A 17,403-nucleotide genomic window follows, 5' to 3' on the forward strand; every position below is an offset into this window, starting at 1 on the left:
TATTTTTTTATTAGTTTTTGGACATTTCAGTAATTTTAGGGCAAACACACTGATCTCAGAACACATAAATCAATCAATCAATCAATCTTTATTTATACAACAGCTGTTATCTCAAGACCAAACTGTATATACCAAACATATAGCTACATTTTATCATCAAGAATGCACCTAACTATGTAATACAGTCAGAAGCTGAGCCACAATCTTCAGCATCAAAAAACACAGGCAAAATGGCACCTTGGCACAAGACAGTGAGGAAATCAGAGAGGAAATCATAATATAATATATAAAATAAAAATATGAAAAAATAAATGAATAAAAGCGTGATGTATGATAATAATCTGTTTTGACTTGTATTTCATTTCATAAAATCAGGTCTGAGTTTTGGCAGGAAACTCCTATTAAATGTTTTTATGTGATGAAAATACTTAATAATATTTAAAAAGGGAAAGTATAACGCAGTACACTTAATCTGAAAACATCAGAGTTACTTCTTTTCAATCCAGATGGAGGTGAATTGACTCCAGTGATCAGACTAGTGTGTTTATAAGCTACAGCTGTTACAAACACTGTTACTACAAATCACACATACTTTCCTAAGTGCTCAACATTTCTAAAAAACTTCTGATTACCATGAAACACCCTCACGCCACATAATCCACAAACACATCTGCTGTAGTTCACTGCCAGCTGAGGCTAAATCCCACCGGGAGCAGCTGCTTCAAATCTCCCAGAAGAAGCCAAACGCTCCGCTAAAGACAAACTCCTGATCTGTTTCTGACGGCCGAGTCAAGCGGCAAATGTCCAATCGATATATCAATGTTATTGTCGGTAGTCAACAACACTTCTTGCATGTTAGAAGACGCACATTTTGCACCTTTTATATTTGTGTTTGACTCATTATTTCAACCCAAATCATGACCTTTTTCCTAAATCTAACCACTGAAAACCAATAATAACAAAAGAAAAGTGAAATATGTAAGTTAACCAAGTTTACAATTAAATTAATGTAATTTCCCGTTGGTCTCATGTGGGATTTGAACCCTGTTCTCATGGATCTGTGTGTAAAAAGTGGCCGTCTAGATATTTACACACTTGTACAAACATATTATTTTATAAGTTTTGGCAACAGGACAGACGTCAGCCGGTCAGAGGACGACGAGAGCTTTAAGTTTGACTTTAGCCTTCTGTCTGTAGCTACAGCACACCAAAGCAGGAACAGTAAGCAAAGTAAAAAACAGAAAAAATAAGAAGTGTATCCTGTTCGCTCGTGTTGAAAATCAACTTACTGATCAAATCAGTTAAATCTGAGGAAAGTCAGTCGAGCGAAACTGTCTGTGTTTAACCTTTTAAGGTAATTCCTCCTTTTGATGCACTTCTTCTGATTCTTTCACTTAATTAATTTGTGAAGGACATTCCTGTGTGCAATCTGATTTATTTACATGGACGCCTTCACCGTTTAAGTTACTAACTCTGGTAAGATTTGACAACAATTTAGTGGTAAGTTTTAGCCTCTTCAGAATACAAACAGAGCTCCTTAGCGAGGAGCAGGGCATCTTTTTTGATTTCTCAACATCTTTAAACGTCTAATTAAAAAGAGAGCTTGTCGAGTGTTGATGGAAGTGATCAGGCCACAGCGGTGGCGGTCAGGAGGGTTTCGGACTCGGACTCGGACTCGGGGGTGGGGGTGGGGGTGGGGGCGGGGGAGGGGGAGGAGGAGGAGGAGGGGGAGGGGTTTTTGTCTTCCCTGCTGGAACCTGAAGGGATGAACACGTGTTATTTTATACACACAGAACATACTAAGAATCATACAAGCTGATCTGCTCACATCTAAATAAACAGAACTTTCGCTTCATGTCGTCCTTTAAGACCAAGTCTCCACAGATACGGTAGCTCATTTAAATAAATTCATTTAAAGGTCAGGTCACCTGGTGCAGGTCTCAGAAGCAAACCAGGTGAAACAGCTTTTAGTTTCACCTGTGGAAGGAGCTTCCTGAACACCTGAGCTCTGCTAAAACTGTCAGCGCATTTAAATCAGGCCTTAAAACATCCCTGCTCACTGTGGCTTTCCAATAATAGAGCGACAGAACTTATTTCAATCTGTAGCTATTTACACACATGCTTTTATTGTCTTTTAGTGCATCTTCTGTCCTTGTCCTCATTGTGGCCTCCATAGACCTCCACTACACACTGACACACTGACTAACTAGCACACACACACTATAGACCTCCACTACACACTGACACACTGACTAACTAGCACACACACACTATAGACCTCCACTACACACTGACACACTGACTAACTAGCACACACACACACTATATCAGCTGACTGAGATCCTCACCTCCAGAGCCACTGGAGAGGCCGGAGTCGCTGCCAGACATCTTGGACTCTGTGGAGAAGAAAAGATGTATTTAGGTATGTTCATATACACGCTGTGTTTTCAGTTTATCTTTATACTGGGCATGAGATCATTTTAAAACAACCGCTACTGACGGGACTACGTATCTGCATTTTGTCATTAGGACTAAAATCTTTTTAACCAGCAGGCGGAGGAGCGGGACAAGTCTAATTAGTGACAGCTGATATGGCGTTTGTGACTGTCTGCGGTGAAATAAATCATTTTGTACACTGAGCTCTGACAAGAAAAGATTAAAAACGTGCGAGTATTTAGCAAAATAAAGGAGTTACCTTTGCTGGCGGTTTCAGCATCACCTGATGGAAATAAAGACAAAGTTAGCACAGTGTGTGTGATTGACCCCGGGTGAAGTCACTGGCATGATCTAAATCTAATTATAAGTGTCTGTCAACATTATGGATCCCTACAGAGATAGATCTGTAGGATCCTTTTCGTTAAACCACAAACGGCCATTATATCGTGCTACTCAAACCCACCAGACTCCATTGAGAAAAACAGTAGTTTTACCTCGCAGAGCACAGGAGCGGCTGCTCTACCGCTTCCTCGATAGGTTACTTTGTTTGTGTTATTGCGTGTCACACAAATATTGTGTTGGATACGAACTAACCCCAAAGTCACACAATAACACAAACACACTCACTGACTGCGACAGATGTAGACAAACAACTCCCATGTAACTAACTAACTAACTGTTTGGGAACCTTCACCTGGATGTAGCTGTTGTAGCAGTCGATCATCCTGTTGTCCATCAGACCCATGGTGGTGAAGTTGTGGATCCCCGGGAGATCGACGGGCTTTGAAAACAAAAATGAATAAATAAACTTTGCCACATGATGACTGACAGGCCTGCTATTCAACATGACCTCTGAACATCTTGTGAAGTCTACCATAAAATAATAACAGACCTTTGGACACGCTAACACCACTTTTTGATTTCCTGATTTACTGCGATGACTGTAACATCACATACTTGTTACTGATTGCTGGATGTATTTAGTATTTAGTTTAGGACCTATTTTGTGGAAATAAATGCTCCATGTTTATTTTTTTTTTACAGAACACAAAACAAAATTTGGAAAAAATAAATTCCTGACATGCTCTGCCCAGAGAAGACAGTGGTTTTATATTGAACCTACCTTCTGCGTGTCTCTTATACCAGCAAATCAGCAGCACAGCGGCCACGACCACCGCAATCGCGATCAGCACTGCACCAACGATTCCTCCAATAAATCCAGAGTTGTCTGGAGGAAGCACTTGATCTAAAACACACAAGTTCAGTTCACTTTCAACACTGTTTTTACATGTTAAGAATCCCAAAATGTTGAAGTGATATTAATGGATTACATTCAAATATTGTGACACTGAAACATCGAACAAACAAACGTACAAATAGCGTTTCTCCCTGATGATTTTGCTAATTTTGTTACTGCGCACTGTGGCATAAAAACTAATTCATCCATCTGAGAATAACAATAATAATAATAATATAGAGAAGAGGGATCATAATAGTACTAGTGCACCAGGATCTAAGCTGCCTTGGTTATATAACCTATAATAATATAAGTGTCTTACCCCAAACCCTCTTAACGTTTAACCTAGACGCAGGGTGGTGCACTTCACAGGTGTAATCGGACATGTCGCTCCTCAAAATCTCCACGCTGTCTCTTCTCTGGTGGGTGCCGTCTCCGTTTGGTCGGACGCCCGAGGATCTCAGCCCGTCGGCTTCTTCCAGAACGCGGCCGTTCCTTTTGATCAGCAGGCTGATGTCTTTTGGGAGGAAACCAGTGGCCAGGCACGTCAGAACGATGTTCGACCGGCTGGTCTTTGTGAAGATGTGCACCTCTGGAGGAACTGGGAAGAGAAACCGTGCAGTGAGTTCATACGTGACCACGGACACGACACAGTTTGTAGCACTGACGTCTTAAAGCTGCATTCTCTCTGATTAGATGGAAAATCAATGAGAAAATGATTTATCAGCTCAGTGAACATTTTCCTGATGAGTTTCTGCTCTCAGTCTCTAGTTTACAGTCTTCTTCAGCACAGCAGGACGTTCATGTAGTCAATTATGGTTCATTTAGAGGAAGATACACCAGGAAGAGGGGGCGGGGCTACCTGCTCACTGACCAATCAGAGGAGGTCTTTGTGGACTAAACGTCTGGCTAACAAGGCGTTGACGGCCATGACACCAAGATGGTCCACAAACCAACAGGTCACAGTGGCTGCATCAACTTGTTTTATACAGTCTGTGTGTCCACTGGATCGGGTTCCAGACTGGAAAATTACAATTAAATCGTCTGCCACTGAAACCAGAGTTATTTTAAACTCCGAGCAAATGCCGAGTGGATTTGCGAAGGATCCAAAATTACCCCCCCATTAACACATAAAATGAAGTACATATAAAAATGATCTTTGTAGGAGGAGCCAGAAACACAAAGTGATGGCTCCTGCTACAAAAACAAGCTTTGTGAAGCGGGGTCGCTTTCATAATCTGCAGGACGGACGGACTGAGAGCCGGGCAGTCCGCTGCTGGATTTACAGAGTTGTTGGAGAGTTAAACTACAAACTACAGACTTTCTGGGTGGTGGTCAGGGGTCGGAGGGCTAGGCTATCACTTCTAGTCCAGACACAAGATCAGTGTCACCAATTCAGTATCTGACCAAATGTGAAATACAGCCACAGCCTCACCTTCTGCTCCTGAGTTATGGCGCTCAATAACGACCAGAGAAGTGTTTTATGTTTTATGACGTCTCAGTAAAGTCGAACCTTTGACCTTTCTGACTCAAACATCACTTCATCCTACCAGTCGTTTGTGTGAAGTCTTGTCATGACTAGTGAACGAACTGAATGAGTCTTTTGTATGTGGAGCTTCACAGCTCATATTTTAACAACCTGAATAATAATCTATCGTTTTTACAAATAACCAAATATTATTTTCTGTCATACATACTGGCTTCCTCTAGCTGGCTTTTCCCATAGTCAGTGAACCTGGTCAGCCAATCAATGCACTCGTTCTCCAGGTAGCCTTTGGTGTACTCTCGCAGGACCTTCACTTTATCCCACGTCCTCTTGGTCGGCTCTGCGGCCGCAGACCCAGCGACCCAGACCTGGTTGGTGTCATCAAAGGACAGGAAGTTGTCTCCATCGTAGCTGTACATGTCAGTGCCTTCGATGAAATTAATCTTGCCGTTTGGCAGCCTGTTGCCCTTGCAGCCGTGCATCCACTGGAGAACATGGACGTCTGTGAGCAGAGGCAAGGAGAGGACGGGAACATGAATAACTAACGACAGAGAAATGGATAAATTCAGTGATACCTTTTTTTTCCCTGAAAAAATTGTTTCCAAAAAATAGTAGCTCACCTCTGTCAGCAGCCGAGAATAGGCTGTGATCTCTTTAATGTAAGCAACTGCACCTGATCACAGTAGGTCCACTAAAAGAGCTTGTTTGATCCACTGACAGGCTCAGAGTGTTATTCTAAGTGTGTGACAGCATCATGGAAAGGATCCCTACAGAGAGAGACCTGGAAGATCCTTTTGGTTTAACCACAAACAGCTGTTATATCGCTCTCTGCACACACATCAGACTACATTCACAAAAACAGGGATTTTAGAGAACAGGACACAGGAGCTGCTGCTCTGCTGCTGCCTCCATCAGTTAGTTTCTTTGTGTTACTGTGTTACAGAAATAGTGTGTTGGATCTGAATGAACCCTTTAAAACACCAAAGTCACGCAATAACACAAACAAACTAACTGTTCAAGACTGCAGTAGACCAACAACTCATATGTAAAATCCCCCTTTTTGTCAAAGGAGTCTGGTAGCTTTGAAGAGAGCGATTCAACAGCTGTTTGTGGTTAAACAAAAACGATCTTAGAGGTTTATCTCTTTCCATAATGTTATCAGAGGTGATCCACAGGACCAATTCACCAAAATATGTAAAAAATAGGACCCAGGTTTAAAAATACCAGAGTGACCCTTTAAGTAAACACACACAGATCTGCACTCCATGACAAACTAGCCAATAATGACGACTGTTTCCTCAACAGTGGTGACTGTACCCGTGTCGTTCTGTCGCATCCGCTTCATCAGGATGTCGATGTTGACTTTGAACCACTGCTGCTTGCTCTGGCGGGACTTCGTGCCTTTCTCCCAGTAATCCTTAACCATGCTGTTCCTCATCCAGTCCTGTTTGGGAACCTTCGCCTGGATGTCGCTGTCGTAGTAGTCGATCATCCTGTTGTCCATCAGACCCATGGCGGTGAAGTCGTGGATGCCCGGGAGATTGACGGGCTTGGAGAGGGCCGTGTAGATGTACCGGAGGGAGTGCACCTCTGAGAGCAGACAGACAGACGGACATTTATTAGAAACAGTGGATTTGACTCATGTTTGAACATCCAAATATTTGGGACGGAGAGAAACTCTTTAGTTTGTTTTTAAGAAAATAACTTAATTTTTTTATATATAAAAAATAATTTATCTGCAGGTGTAAATATAAGTGCAATATGTGTGCAGTGTTTTTATTTATATACTTATTATATTTTTATATTTCTTATTTAAGGAAAATGTCGTTCTGGAGAACAGATGCATACGTGCACTGTGTGTATGTCGTGAATGACAATAAAGTTTTTGAACTTATTGAAATGAACTTAAGGGTTAGTTTTAATGATATTCAAGCATTTCCTGCTCATGTTTTCATCGTTTAACGTTTAAAAAAAAACACATTGTGTTTAATCCAGATGTGGCTGCTGCAGCTGTTTCCAGCCTCTGTCTGAATGCTCAGTTTTAAAGGATGCTTCGCTCTCGCCTTCGATGTCTTCGTGTTACAGGAGCTGGTGCTAGAGAGGGAAGGTCAACGGCCGACGGCGAGGTGGAAGCACCGGCTCTTTGGTAGGACAGCAGAGACGAGTTCAGTATTTCTGGTTTGTATCTACTGTAAGTAAGTCCCTCCCTGCCTGAAGTCCTCCATCCCCCACTCCCGAAGAAGAAAAACAACATCATCAGTTTAAATGACTTCCAACCGGTGGCGCTCGCCCCCCGTAATCATGAAGTGCTTCGAGAAACTGGTCCGGACCCACATCACCTCCAGCCTGAGTTTCGACTGCTCAAAGCTCTTTACATGACATCCTCATTCACCCATTCACACATCATTCATACAGGAGGAATGTAATTCCTCATTCACAATGAGTATGAAAGAATAGTCTCCTCCACTCTACCACTGAGCCACAGCCGCCCCGAAGAAGAAGAAGAAGAACAGCTTCTTTGCAAGAGCCATAATTGCACTAAACAATGTATGACTGTGTTGTCTGGGTTTTATTTATGTTTCCACTTCAGTGTACTTTGCACCTTTTATTCTATTTATTGTGTTCTTCTTTTATAACTTTTTATGGCACCTAAAGCAGCTCGCACCTTTCAGTTTCGCTGTACTTTCGTTGCAATGACAATAAAGACACTTGTTCATTAACTGCCAATATCATTTCAGGCTCTTGTGTTTTTTTACGATCTGGACAAATACAGTTTTTAAACATTTTTTTGAACACAGTCAGTTCAAAGCAGTTGAAACACCATGTCAGCACACCAGCAGAAGGACAGACTCTTTCTCTGATTAAGCTTGACAGATTAATCAATAATGTTTTGGCCTGTAACATATCTGGAGCTGGATACATATATATATATATTCTGGAGGGGAATTAGAAAACGGTTTGAGTTCCAGACCTGAGAAATCGTTATCACAGAGCCGTAATAATGAACCTTTAAAATAGAAACTCTACAAGTCTGTGCACAAAGTGAGACTGTTAACGACATCTGCAGGAGCGGAGATGATTCCTGAATGTGTTGGAGTAACCACGGAGGAGACCGTCACCTTCAGCGGGTCTTTTACCTTCTCAGAATGACCCCACACTTTCCCTTCCCCACTCATAAACTACCTGTAAATAACCACAGCAAGTTATGGTCACTCATCATCTAACTCAGGGGTGTCAAACATATGGCCCACGGGCCAAAACCAGCCCACCAGAGGGTAAAAAAGCCAAATTTCAGGTCATTCATAATGTTTTGTAAAAAGATAGTTGATTAAATGTGAACATTTTCAGAATGTATTTGTACTTTTTTGCACTAAAACAAAGGGGGAAATATGGATTTGTCGTTATTTATAGGTTATTATGCTGTGATTTTACTGCACTTGGGATCAAACTGGGCCCCTGAACTAAAATGACTTTGACATCCCTGATCTAACTCATCATCTTTGTTTATGAGCCTATCCTGAGCTCGTCGTGTCAGAGGCATCGCAAAAATGCCGTCTGTCCACCTCGGTGACGGCAGGCCAAAGATTACAGAGCAATAAACACTAGAACACGTCTGCAGACTCTCTGTGTTCAATACATCTGTATAATAGCTCGTGCAGAGAAAATATTTCCTCCGATAAAGTCATTTAATATACAGTAACCACCAGTTCTACTATTCTGATAATCAATAAATTGTTTAGGTGCTTCTTAACGTTAAACATTTTCAGGATCTCTTGTGTTACAGGACGCTGAACTGAATATCTTTTAGGTTTCAGGACAAACTGTCTGAAACAGGAAACTGTCCTTATGATTAGGAAACATTAAAAAAGAATACAGATAGATAGATTATAGATAGATTATTATAGACAGATTATAGATAGATTATTATGGACAGATAGATTATAGATAGGTAGATTATAGATAGATTATTATGGACAGATAGATTATAGATAGATTATTATGGACTGATAGATCAGATAGATAGATCATAGATAGATACTTATAGATACTTTATTCTTCCTCTAGGGGAAATACACACACACACACACACATATATATACACACACACACACACACACACACACACACACATATATACACACACACACATATATACATATACAGTTATATCATAAATATGTGATATAACTGACACACAGCCTGAAGGACATTTTCCTGCTGGGCCTAAATTAATACGAACATTACCAAAAAATGGCAGCACCTTTTTTTCTGAAGACGCCACAACTTGATTTACTTTCGGTTTTAACTTGACTTTCATGAACGCGTCAGTAAACGGTAACTTACCGCCGGTTACCGTCCGTCCAGCCGCCAAAAGGATTAAAACTGCCATTAGAGACATTTTGGGCTCAGACCAGACTCCCTTTCTGGTTCCCATAGCTCGGTTTTGTCCCGCTGATGGACCGTGTTTGTGCTCCGTGCCGAACCAAGCCGCGCTGACCAACTTCCTGTATCGTGGTGCGTTCACGGCTGCTCGTACATCAAACCAGTTGGGTTGCATTTTTTTCTCATTGGGATCATTTTATGCAGGATTGACCCACCAAACTAGAGAAATAAACTGTTCTACCAAAGTTTATTCATCAATACTCATAAAATCCTCTTTATGCTTTACTTCCACGTATCAAATTTATTACAGTCAGCTAGAACTAAAAACTAAAACTAGGTATGAAAGCACACTTTAGCGGACCGAGATAAAAAAAAAAAATAAATAACAGTAAAAACTAGAACTAGATATGGAAACACACTTTAGCTGACCAAGATTAAAAAAAATAAAAATATAAACAAAAACCTAAAACTAGGTAACAAGGCCTGATTTTGTTATGGCGTCTACAAATGCACAGTTTACATGCATTGATAAGTGTCAGTGAACGCAGCATGGCAGACACTTCCTGGTTGTTCCGTCACAATTCAACTAAACTTGAAGTAAACAAGTTTTTTGTTTTTATTAAACTAATGCAATTCACTGCACTGAAAGTACACCATGAAAACAATAATTATTTTATGAGAAAACTGCTATATTGTTATATTATTAGCTGTGACAGCTTGTCAGTGCAGTGAAAAGAATATATTACATATATTAAGTATACTATAAAGCTTCTATTTGCTTCCTTTTCACAAACAGCGACGAACTCACCGCCTCCAGCTGGCTCTAAATTCAGCCACATTAGCGGCAAAAGCTTAAATATTTGGGGTTTTTTTTGGTCGATTCGTGGTTTTAAATCTTTAAAAACTTGAGATAAAAATTAGCAGCGCGGTTCCAAGTGTTGATCAGCCAATCAGATAATTCGGAGCAGGTTGCTAGGCAGATTACAGCGCCAGAGGTTGTGGCCAGAGGAGGAGCTGCAGAGGAGGGAGTAAAAGTACAAATACTACAAAATACTACAAAATAAAAGTACTTCTGTGATAGCAGCTTTTCCTGCGTTATTCCTGAGTTAATGAAAAATCACTTTCTCAGGAACCTTGTCTAAAAATAGGTGGCACTGTAACAAAAATACAAGAAAAGAGCTTAAAAACCAAAAACTTTTCTCTTTAAGGATTTTTTTTTGGGGGGGATTCATAATTAGATAACATAACAAAGCATGGCAATGCCCCTTTCAGTCCTGTGCTCCAAACTAGATCAGAGGAATTCATTTTAAATTAAATATTGCATAACATTTACCCATTTAACATAATGACAAATACATTTTTTATTATTATTATTATAATTTCAAAATTTATTAAGGATGATTTTAGTAGCACCTTCTGTGTTACTGATCCAGTTCCACGTCTGCGTTTTGGGCAAATATAAAGAGGTTTATCCACAATTAGACTGGAAATAACATAACAATATAATTAATAAAAATATAATTACTAATAAAACTAAATTTGGAATTAATAACAGACCTTTGTGCTACATGGAAAACATTATACCTGTAATTGATAAGTTTTCACACTCATGAGACAAAGTCCTTCTCAACCTGTACATGACAGAACACACACAGGTTTATGATAAAGCTCTGTGTAATGTGGCCTCTAATTTATTCTAATCTAATCTGATTATTATCACTCATTTAATTTGTTGTATTTCAGTTCATATTAGCTTCTGTTACGCATGCGAAATGTATTTAATCAGCTGAAGGTTTGTGTTTTGTATTTCTGTATTCTTCAGTTGAAGAAATAAATAAAAGTACTCATACCACACTATTAAAATATGTATTACAAGTAAACTCCTGCACTTAAAACCACTTCAAAGTAAAAGTGTGTAAGTATGATTATTTTCTCCATCAATCCATTGATGGTTTGTAAAAATGTGAAGTGACGCCTTCATCATGCTTGTTGTGTCAACAGTCAGTGTTAGTAAAACTGGTGAAAATAGTGAGAAGAGAGTAAAGTGAGTCCTTCAGCAGCGCTTATTGTATCCAAACCTCAACATTATCAAAAAGACATTCATACTATTAAAACAATAAATCAATTAATTCATTTTCATTAGCATTTTCCTGATTATACTCAGTATTTTCTTTGGTGTTTGTACTTTTATCTAAGTTGTGTCGGACTCGTTCGTGTGATGACACCTCGGCAGACATCCGACGGCCAAAGTCCGTGTTGAGAGTTTCGTATTACAGCTCTTTATTCGTTGCTTAGTGGAGCCAACAAGTGAACACATTTACAAAGTCTTACGTCCAGCATCTATCTATGTACAGATGTTATTACACTTTTGGATTTGACAGAAATACTTTTACATTTACATTCACGTTTGCAGAGAAGCTTCAACATTTGATGCCGACGATGAGTAATAGTAATATTAATTCTGTCTTTCTGTACATCCTGTCACTAAAAAAAAGAAGAGAAGCCTCTCCCTGTTTTCTTTGCATCTTGATTCAGAGGCCAGTTTTACTGTGTTTTTGCTGTGTCGGTGAGGGCATTTAATAAAATCTGCCTTTATGCTCTTCCTCCCAATTTAAAGAATAATTCCAGTATCTTTAAACCAGACTCCATTCACAAAAGCAGTCATTTTACCTCGCAGAACACAGGATGACTCTGGTGTATTATAGGTTGGTTTGAATCAGTGTCTGGTGGCTTTGTTTATGCTATAGCGTGTTGCACAAATATTGTGTTGGATTCAAACTAACCATTTAAAACTCCAAAGTCACACAATAACACAAGCAAACTAACAGATCAAGGCAGCAGTCGATCAGCAACTACTGTGTAAAATCCCTGTTTTAGTGAATGTAGTCTGGTGTGTGTGCTGTTTGTGGTTAAACCAAAAGGATCTTCCAGGTCTCTCTCTGTAGGGATCCTTTCCATGATGCTGTCACACACTTAGAATAACACTCTGAGCCTGTCAGTGGATCAAACAAGCTCTTTTAGTGGACCTACTGTGATCAGGTGCAGTTGTCCCAAAGGATCACGTTGCAGCCATTGCAGCCCGTTTGGTGGCTGCTGGCTGAGGTGATCTACTGGACCAGTTCCAACACTTTTACTACCTACCAGTCACTCACACACCAGGATGTGGACAGAGAGGACCCAGGGTTAAAAATAACGGAATTACCCTTTAAGTGCAGCCTGAACTAAACCTCATTCTGCTTCTTATTTTTCAAGGCAGTGATCCACTGGGCAACTTTTCCAACATTTGGTTGTTATGAATGATTTAAATACTCTGCAGGTGTGTGTGTTTCCTGTTCGTTGGTTCGAAAACTGCTGAGTTATCACCCCCCTCAGATGGGAAGAAGCCTGTTTACTGAATCATCTCCTCACCTCCTCACCCTCTTTCTCTCCCGTCAAACTCCTCTTTCCTTCCCTTCCTCATCACTTCCACTTCCTCTCCTCTGCGCTGTGCCTCCCTTCATCCATCCATCCCCCGTCAGTCCATCTTTTCCTCCCAAAACGGAACCCGAATCCTCCTTTCTCCCGGCTGACAGCTTGGAGTCCTCCGGCGATGGAGGTCAGAGCTTCATTCCTCTTCCCCCCGTCCTCCCCCTCTCCTCCCTCCTGATAGTGCATGTTCTCCAAGGAGTGACCCCCAGGGAAGGGCGACAGTGGCCGGCCCACCAGGTCTCCTCTCTGGGCCCTCAGCAGCACCCTGTCCTCCCAGGACCCGTCCCCCAGCTCCTCCCCGGGCTCCAGGAGGGTCGGCCGGGGTTCTTGGGGCCAGCCGTCGTCCCCGGGGTCGTCCAGAGCGGCCTGGAGGTGCAGCAGGGCGGCCCCCAGCTCAGGTCCGGGGGTGTGGGGGTACGACGTGACGGCCCGTGGGACGGGGCAGAGGAGGGCGAGGGAGAGGAGGGCGAGCTGTGAGGCACCAAGATGGAAAGAAAGTCTCATCTGGAAACAGAAAGAGATTTTACAAAAATAAATAAATAGACACATTCACAGAAGTAATAAAATAATCAGCATCAAGATATAATATAATATAATATAATATAATATACAATATAATATAATATAATAATATAATATAATATAAAATAAAATAAAATAAAATAAAATAAAATGATATAATATAATATAATATAATATAATATAATATAAAATAAAATAAAATAAAATAAAATAAAATAAAATAAAATAAAATAAAATAAAATGATATGATATAATATAATATAATATAATATAATATAATATAATGAGCAGAAGACGGCTAGCATATGTTTTGTTTTGTTGCTTTTTTGATAGAAAGTTGAATCAAAATCTAAAAAAAACCAGATTTGAAATATGTGAGCAAACATACAATCATAATACTCAGAATAATTTGTTTAAAAACATCTGTTTAGGTTACATTTCTGTTGATGATCCAAACCAAAACTTCTACTTTTGTCCGCTGCCAAATATCCTGCTGACGAACAAACGACAAACACGTCCAGAATCCTAAAATCTCATAATAGTGGAGGGATGAATATGAATAAAACAGCACCGTTCCTTCAACTGGGCAGCATTCACAGTGCACTGAATGAAGAACCAGGACATTTTATTGAGAAGAAAACATCGCAGTCACAGCAAGAGAAATCCAAATAAATAAAAGTGTTAATAATCAAAATGAAGCCTTCTGTTAATAGACCAGGTCAAATGTTATAGTTAATATGTCTCTCAGCAGCTTTTAGAAACTTTAGACGTGAGTATGGTGTAAGAAATGTTTTCTATCTGTTAGCATCGATGAAGAAAATTCACACGTTTGTGTAAAATCTGTGTTCATTTTCTTCTTTAACTTAAAGGGTAGTTCCAGTGTCTTTAAACCAGACTCCATTCACAAAAACAGTCATTTTACCTCGCAGAACACCAGACTCGGTGTGACTTTGTGTTGTAAGGGGTTTCCTCGTATCTGTGTCTGGTGGCTTTGTTTGTGCTATAGCATGTTGCACAAGCATTGTGTTGGATAAGAACTGACCATTTAAACCGCCAAAGTCACATAATAACACAAACACACAAACTGATCGAGGCAGCAGCAGACAGGCAACTAACGTGTAAAATTCCTGTTTTTATGAATGTAGTCTGGTGTGTGTGCAGAGAGCGATATAACGGCTGTTTGTGGTTAAACCAAAAGGACCAGTTCCAACACTTTTACTACCTACCAGTCATTTATAAGTCAAAATATGAGCAAATAGGGCCTAGGTTTAAAAACACCAGAATTGCCCTTTAAGTGCAAACTGTTAGCATCAGTTAAATAACCTCGAAAGAAATAAACAAAGAGAAGAAAATTCATTTCATCTTAGATTCACATGTCTTACCTTTGTGTCGCGGTCTAACTTGTTGGATTGTCTCTAACACCCGTCGCCTCTGACCTCTTTAAAAACCGCCCGCCCTCCATCCTCTGCCGACCCCCCATTGGTCCTTCACCTCGCTGACGCACGCCGGGCCCACGTTGACCGTCATAACCTTCATTCTTCGAGCTGAGAAACCTGGGTCCACCTCAGCGACGAGGCCCAGAGTGTCGGCGTAATTATTGCCACTTGATTGTGGAGGCAATTCACAGAGAGGACGCAGACAATTCATTAAGATGTTTCTGAGGACGGAAAGTCTCCGGGAGAGAGAGAGTGAGAGTGGGGGAGGGATGGGGACGCGGTGGCACAGAGGGGACGCTTGTGGTGCCATCGTTATTTCCTCGTGGTCGTCATGAAGGTCATCTCGCTGGGGAGAAGCAGATGCACCTGAAAGAATGTCGTTCAGGCTGTCTGGGTTTGAGGAGTTCATAAACCTCAAACCTCAAGCTCTCCATCTTCATTCGCCTCCAATTACACAACAAGGGGTGTGCGGCACCGCAGAGCTGCGATTTCTGTGACGATTTCTGCTTTCAGGCTATTTTAAGGCCCATTCTTGTTGTGTTTGTCCAGGAAACATATAAAAGCCACAGGAACGGGCTCGAAATTCAGGTTTTTATTACAACTTCACCCTTATTTTGTAGTTTTGTGATAATAATAATAATAATACTGGCTAGTTTCAGACACGTGCTCATGATGATTATACGTCATTATTCATTGATTACAGATTAAAGGTCGCCTGTGGAGTTTGTGACCACACACACACCGAGATGAGCCAGGCCTGCGCAGAATCGATGGCTGGGCGTCACCACACGATGCATGATGGGTTCGATTTGTGTCCGACTTCATCCTGCTGCTCTCTGCTCCACGGCAAGACGCAGGGCATGATGGGAAACGCCTGGGAGACGGTTGATCAAAGAGCTGATTGGCTCCTCGTTATGACCCCGAACACCATCGTCTGGAAGAAATCCTCATTTTGTGTGTAATCGTAATATTTAACATTCATGTTGTGCAGTAAAGGATAATAATACAACTACTATTATTATTAATGACGACTGCAGTCACAAAATGATTCATCTCCTTCTTGACGAGCATCTTTAGTCGAGCAGTTACGACCCGCTGCAGACGTGATGCACAGACAGACACCAGGCTGTGACAGCGTTCCTGAGGAATCGGAGCTGGTTCCTCATGAACAACAGCCTCCAGCTCTCTGATGTTCTTGGGTTTGGGTGCTGCAGCCTCTGTTCACATGCAACATGCACTTTATTCCACCAAAGGTTACATAATGCACAGTGCACTTTAGGACCACGGCTGCTGTTGGCTCAGGTATGCTTACTTATATTTATTTATTTCAATTTTAGATTGTTAGAACTTACTTAGTTCGTATTTTTATCATTGTTATAGTTTGTTATAGTTTACTAGACCTGCAAAGTAAGAATTTCATTGTGGTTTTCTGTGCACATGATAATAAACATTTTGAATCTTGAATCTCCTTCTTCAAATCCCACCAGTAGATTTTCTATCAGATTCAAGTCGGGCCGTCTTGTCCGTCCAAACGCTGCAGGTTTCCAGTGTCAGAAGAAGCAAAGCAGCCTCCGCCATGCTTCAACTGTAGGCAGGGCGTGTCTCATTCTTCCTCCTCCTGACGTACCGCTGATCCAGTTTTGTTTCATCGCTCCACAGAACAGAATCACAAAACCTCTGTGGCTTATTTATATGGTTTCGAGCACATTGGAGCCGACTTGTCTTGTGCTTTTGGGTCAATAGTGAGGTGGAGGCTTACTGCAGGTCTTGTGTAGTCACTTGAGGGCTTTTGGTCGGAGCCAGAGACGTTGGAAGTCGGAGATGTTTGACAATTTTGCATGAAAAAACAACTTAAATAATTAACTGATTATCACAATGAGCTGGTTGGGGAGGCAGCTGAGGGCGGAGGAGCCTCTGGTTATGGTGCACAGAGAGGAAACTTGGAGGAAGGAAACCAGTTAATGGTTTATTTACCATTAAAGCATCACTCAAAAGGAGACAAACCTACAAAAAAATGAGCAATATTGAGCATGGGAGTTCATTCTTGACCTTTTGGAAACTGTAGTTTGTCACTAACTGATCGTATGAGTTGTAAAAAGCTGGTAAGTTGAACTATAAAAACATTGTTTCCACGTTGCCATGTGACATGGAAATTGAATTTCCGTTAAGATATTGGCTCACGAAGTCACAAAAACACAAATTAGGGCCATGCACGGAGTCACATTTCTGCTGTTCAGATTAAATATTAAGAACAAACTGAACGTTAAAATGATCTTCTGGGGATTTTTTGCCATATTTGAAAATATCATTATCAACCTTGTAGCATTGATTTCGGCTATATATCCCAGCTTCAAATTATTAGACTATTTATTCTAACAGTCACAAGTGCTCCATTTACAGTGATATGACCAGTCGGTTACTGGTTGTAGTGGTGA

The 17,403-nt window shown here is 40.8% G+C and overlaps 2 protein-coding genes across 2 annotated transcripts; both read right to left on the minus strand.

The window, feature by feature from the left end:
• Positions 1-69: 69 nt before the first annotated feature.
• On the minus strand, positions 70-9,661 carry LOC139215435 (H-2 class I histocompatibility antigen, Q10 alpha chain-like). The gene is made up of 9 exons (XM_070846401.1): positions 9,504-9,661; positions 6,477-6,749; positions 5,371-5,661; positions 3,996-4,274; positions 3,560-3,682; positions 3,131-3,217; positions 2,696-2,719; positions 2,349-2,396; positions 70-1,757 (listed from the first exon to the last, which is right to left on the minus strand). The coding sequence occupies exons 1-9, from the start codon at positions 9,592-9,594 to the stop codon at positions 1,627-1,629; spliced, it is 1,347 nt and encodes a 448-aa protein (XP_070702502.1). The 5' UTR covers positions 9,595-9,661; the 3' UTR covers positions 70-1,626.
• Positions 9,662-13,001: 3,340 nt separating this feature from the next.
• qrfp (pyroglutamylated RFamide peptide) lies at positions 13,002-13,514 on the minus strand. The gene has a single exon (XM_070846759.1). The coding sequence runs from the start codon at positions 13,512-13,514 to the stop codon at positions 13,002-13,004; it is 513 nt and encodes a 170-aa protein (XP_070702860.1).
• Between the last annotated feature and the right edge of the window lie 3,889 nt (positions 13,515-17,403).

This window comes from Pempheris klunzingeri, chromosome 16 (genome assembly GCF_042242105.1).
Source record: "Pempheris klunzingeri isolate RE-2024b chromosome 16, fPemKlu1.hap1, whole genome shotgun sequence".
NCBI lineage: Eukaryota > Metazoa > Chordata > Actinopteri > Acropomatiformes > Pempheridae > Pempheris > Pempheris klunzingeri.

Coding starts and splice junctions, on each gene's coding strand:
- LOC139215435 (XM_070846401.1), bottom strand. CDS start 9,594: ATGGGAACCAGAAAGGGAGTCTGGTCTGAGCCCAAAATGTCTCTAATG. Junction 5,662..6,476: donor GATGCGACAGAACGACACGG/GTACAGTCACCA, acceptor CTCTGCTCACAG/ACGTCCATGTTCTCCAGTGG. Junction 1,758..2,348: donor CCTCTCCAGTGGCTCTGGAG/GTGAGGATCTCA, acceptor TCATCCCTTCAG/GTTCCAGCAGGGAAGACAAA.
- qrfp (XM_070846759.1), bottom strand. CDS start 13,514: ATGAGACTTTCTTTCCATCTTGGTGCCTCACAGCTCGCCCTCCTCTCC.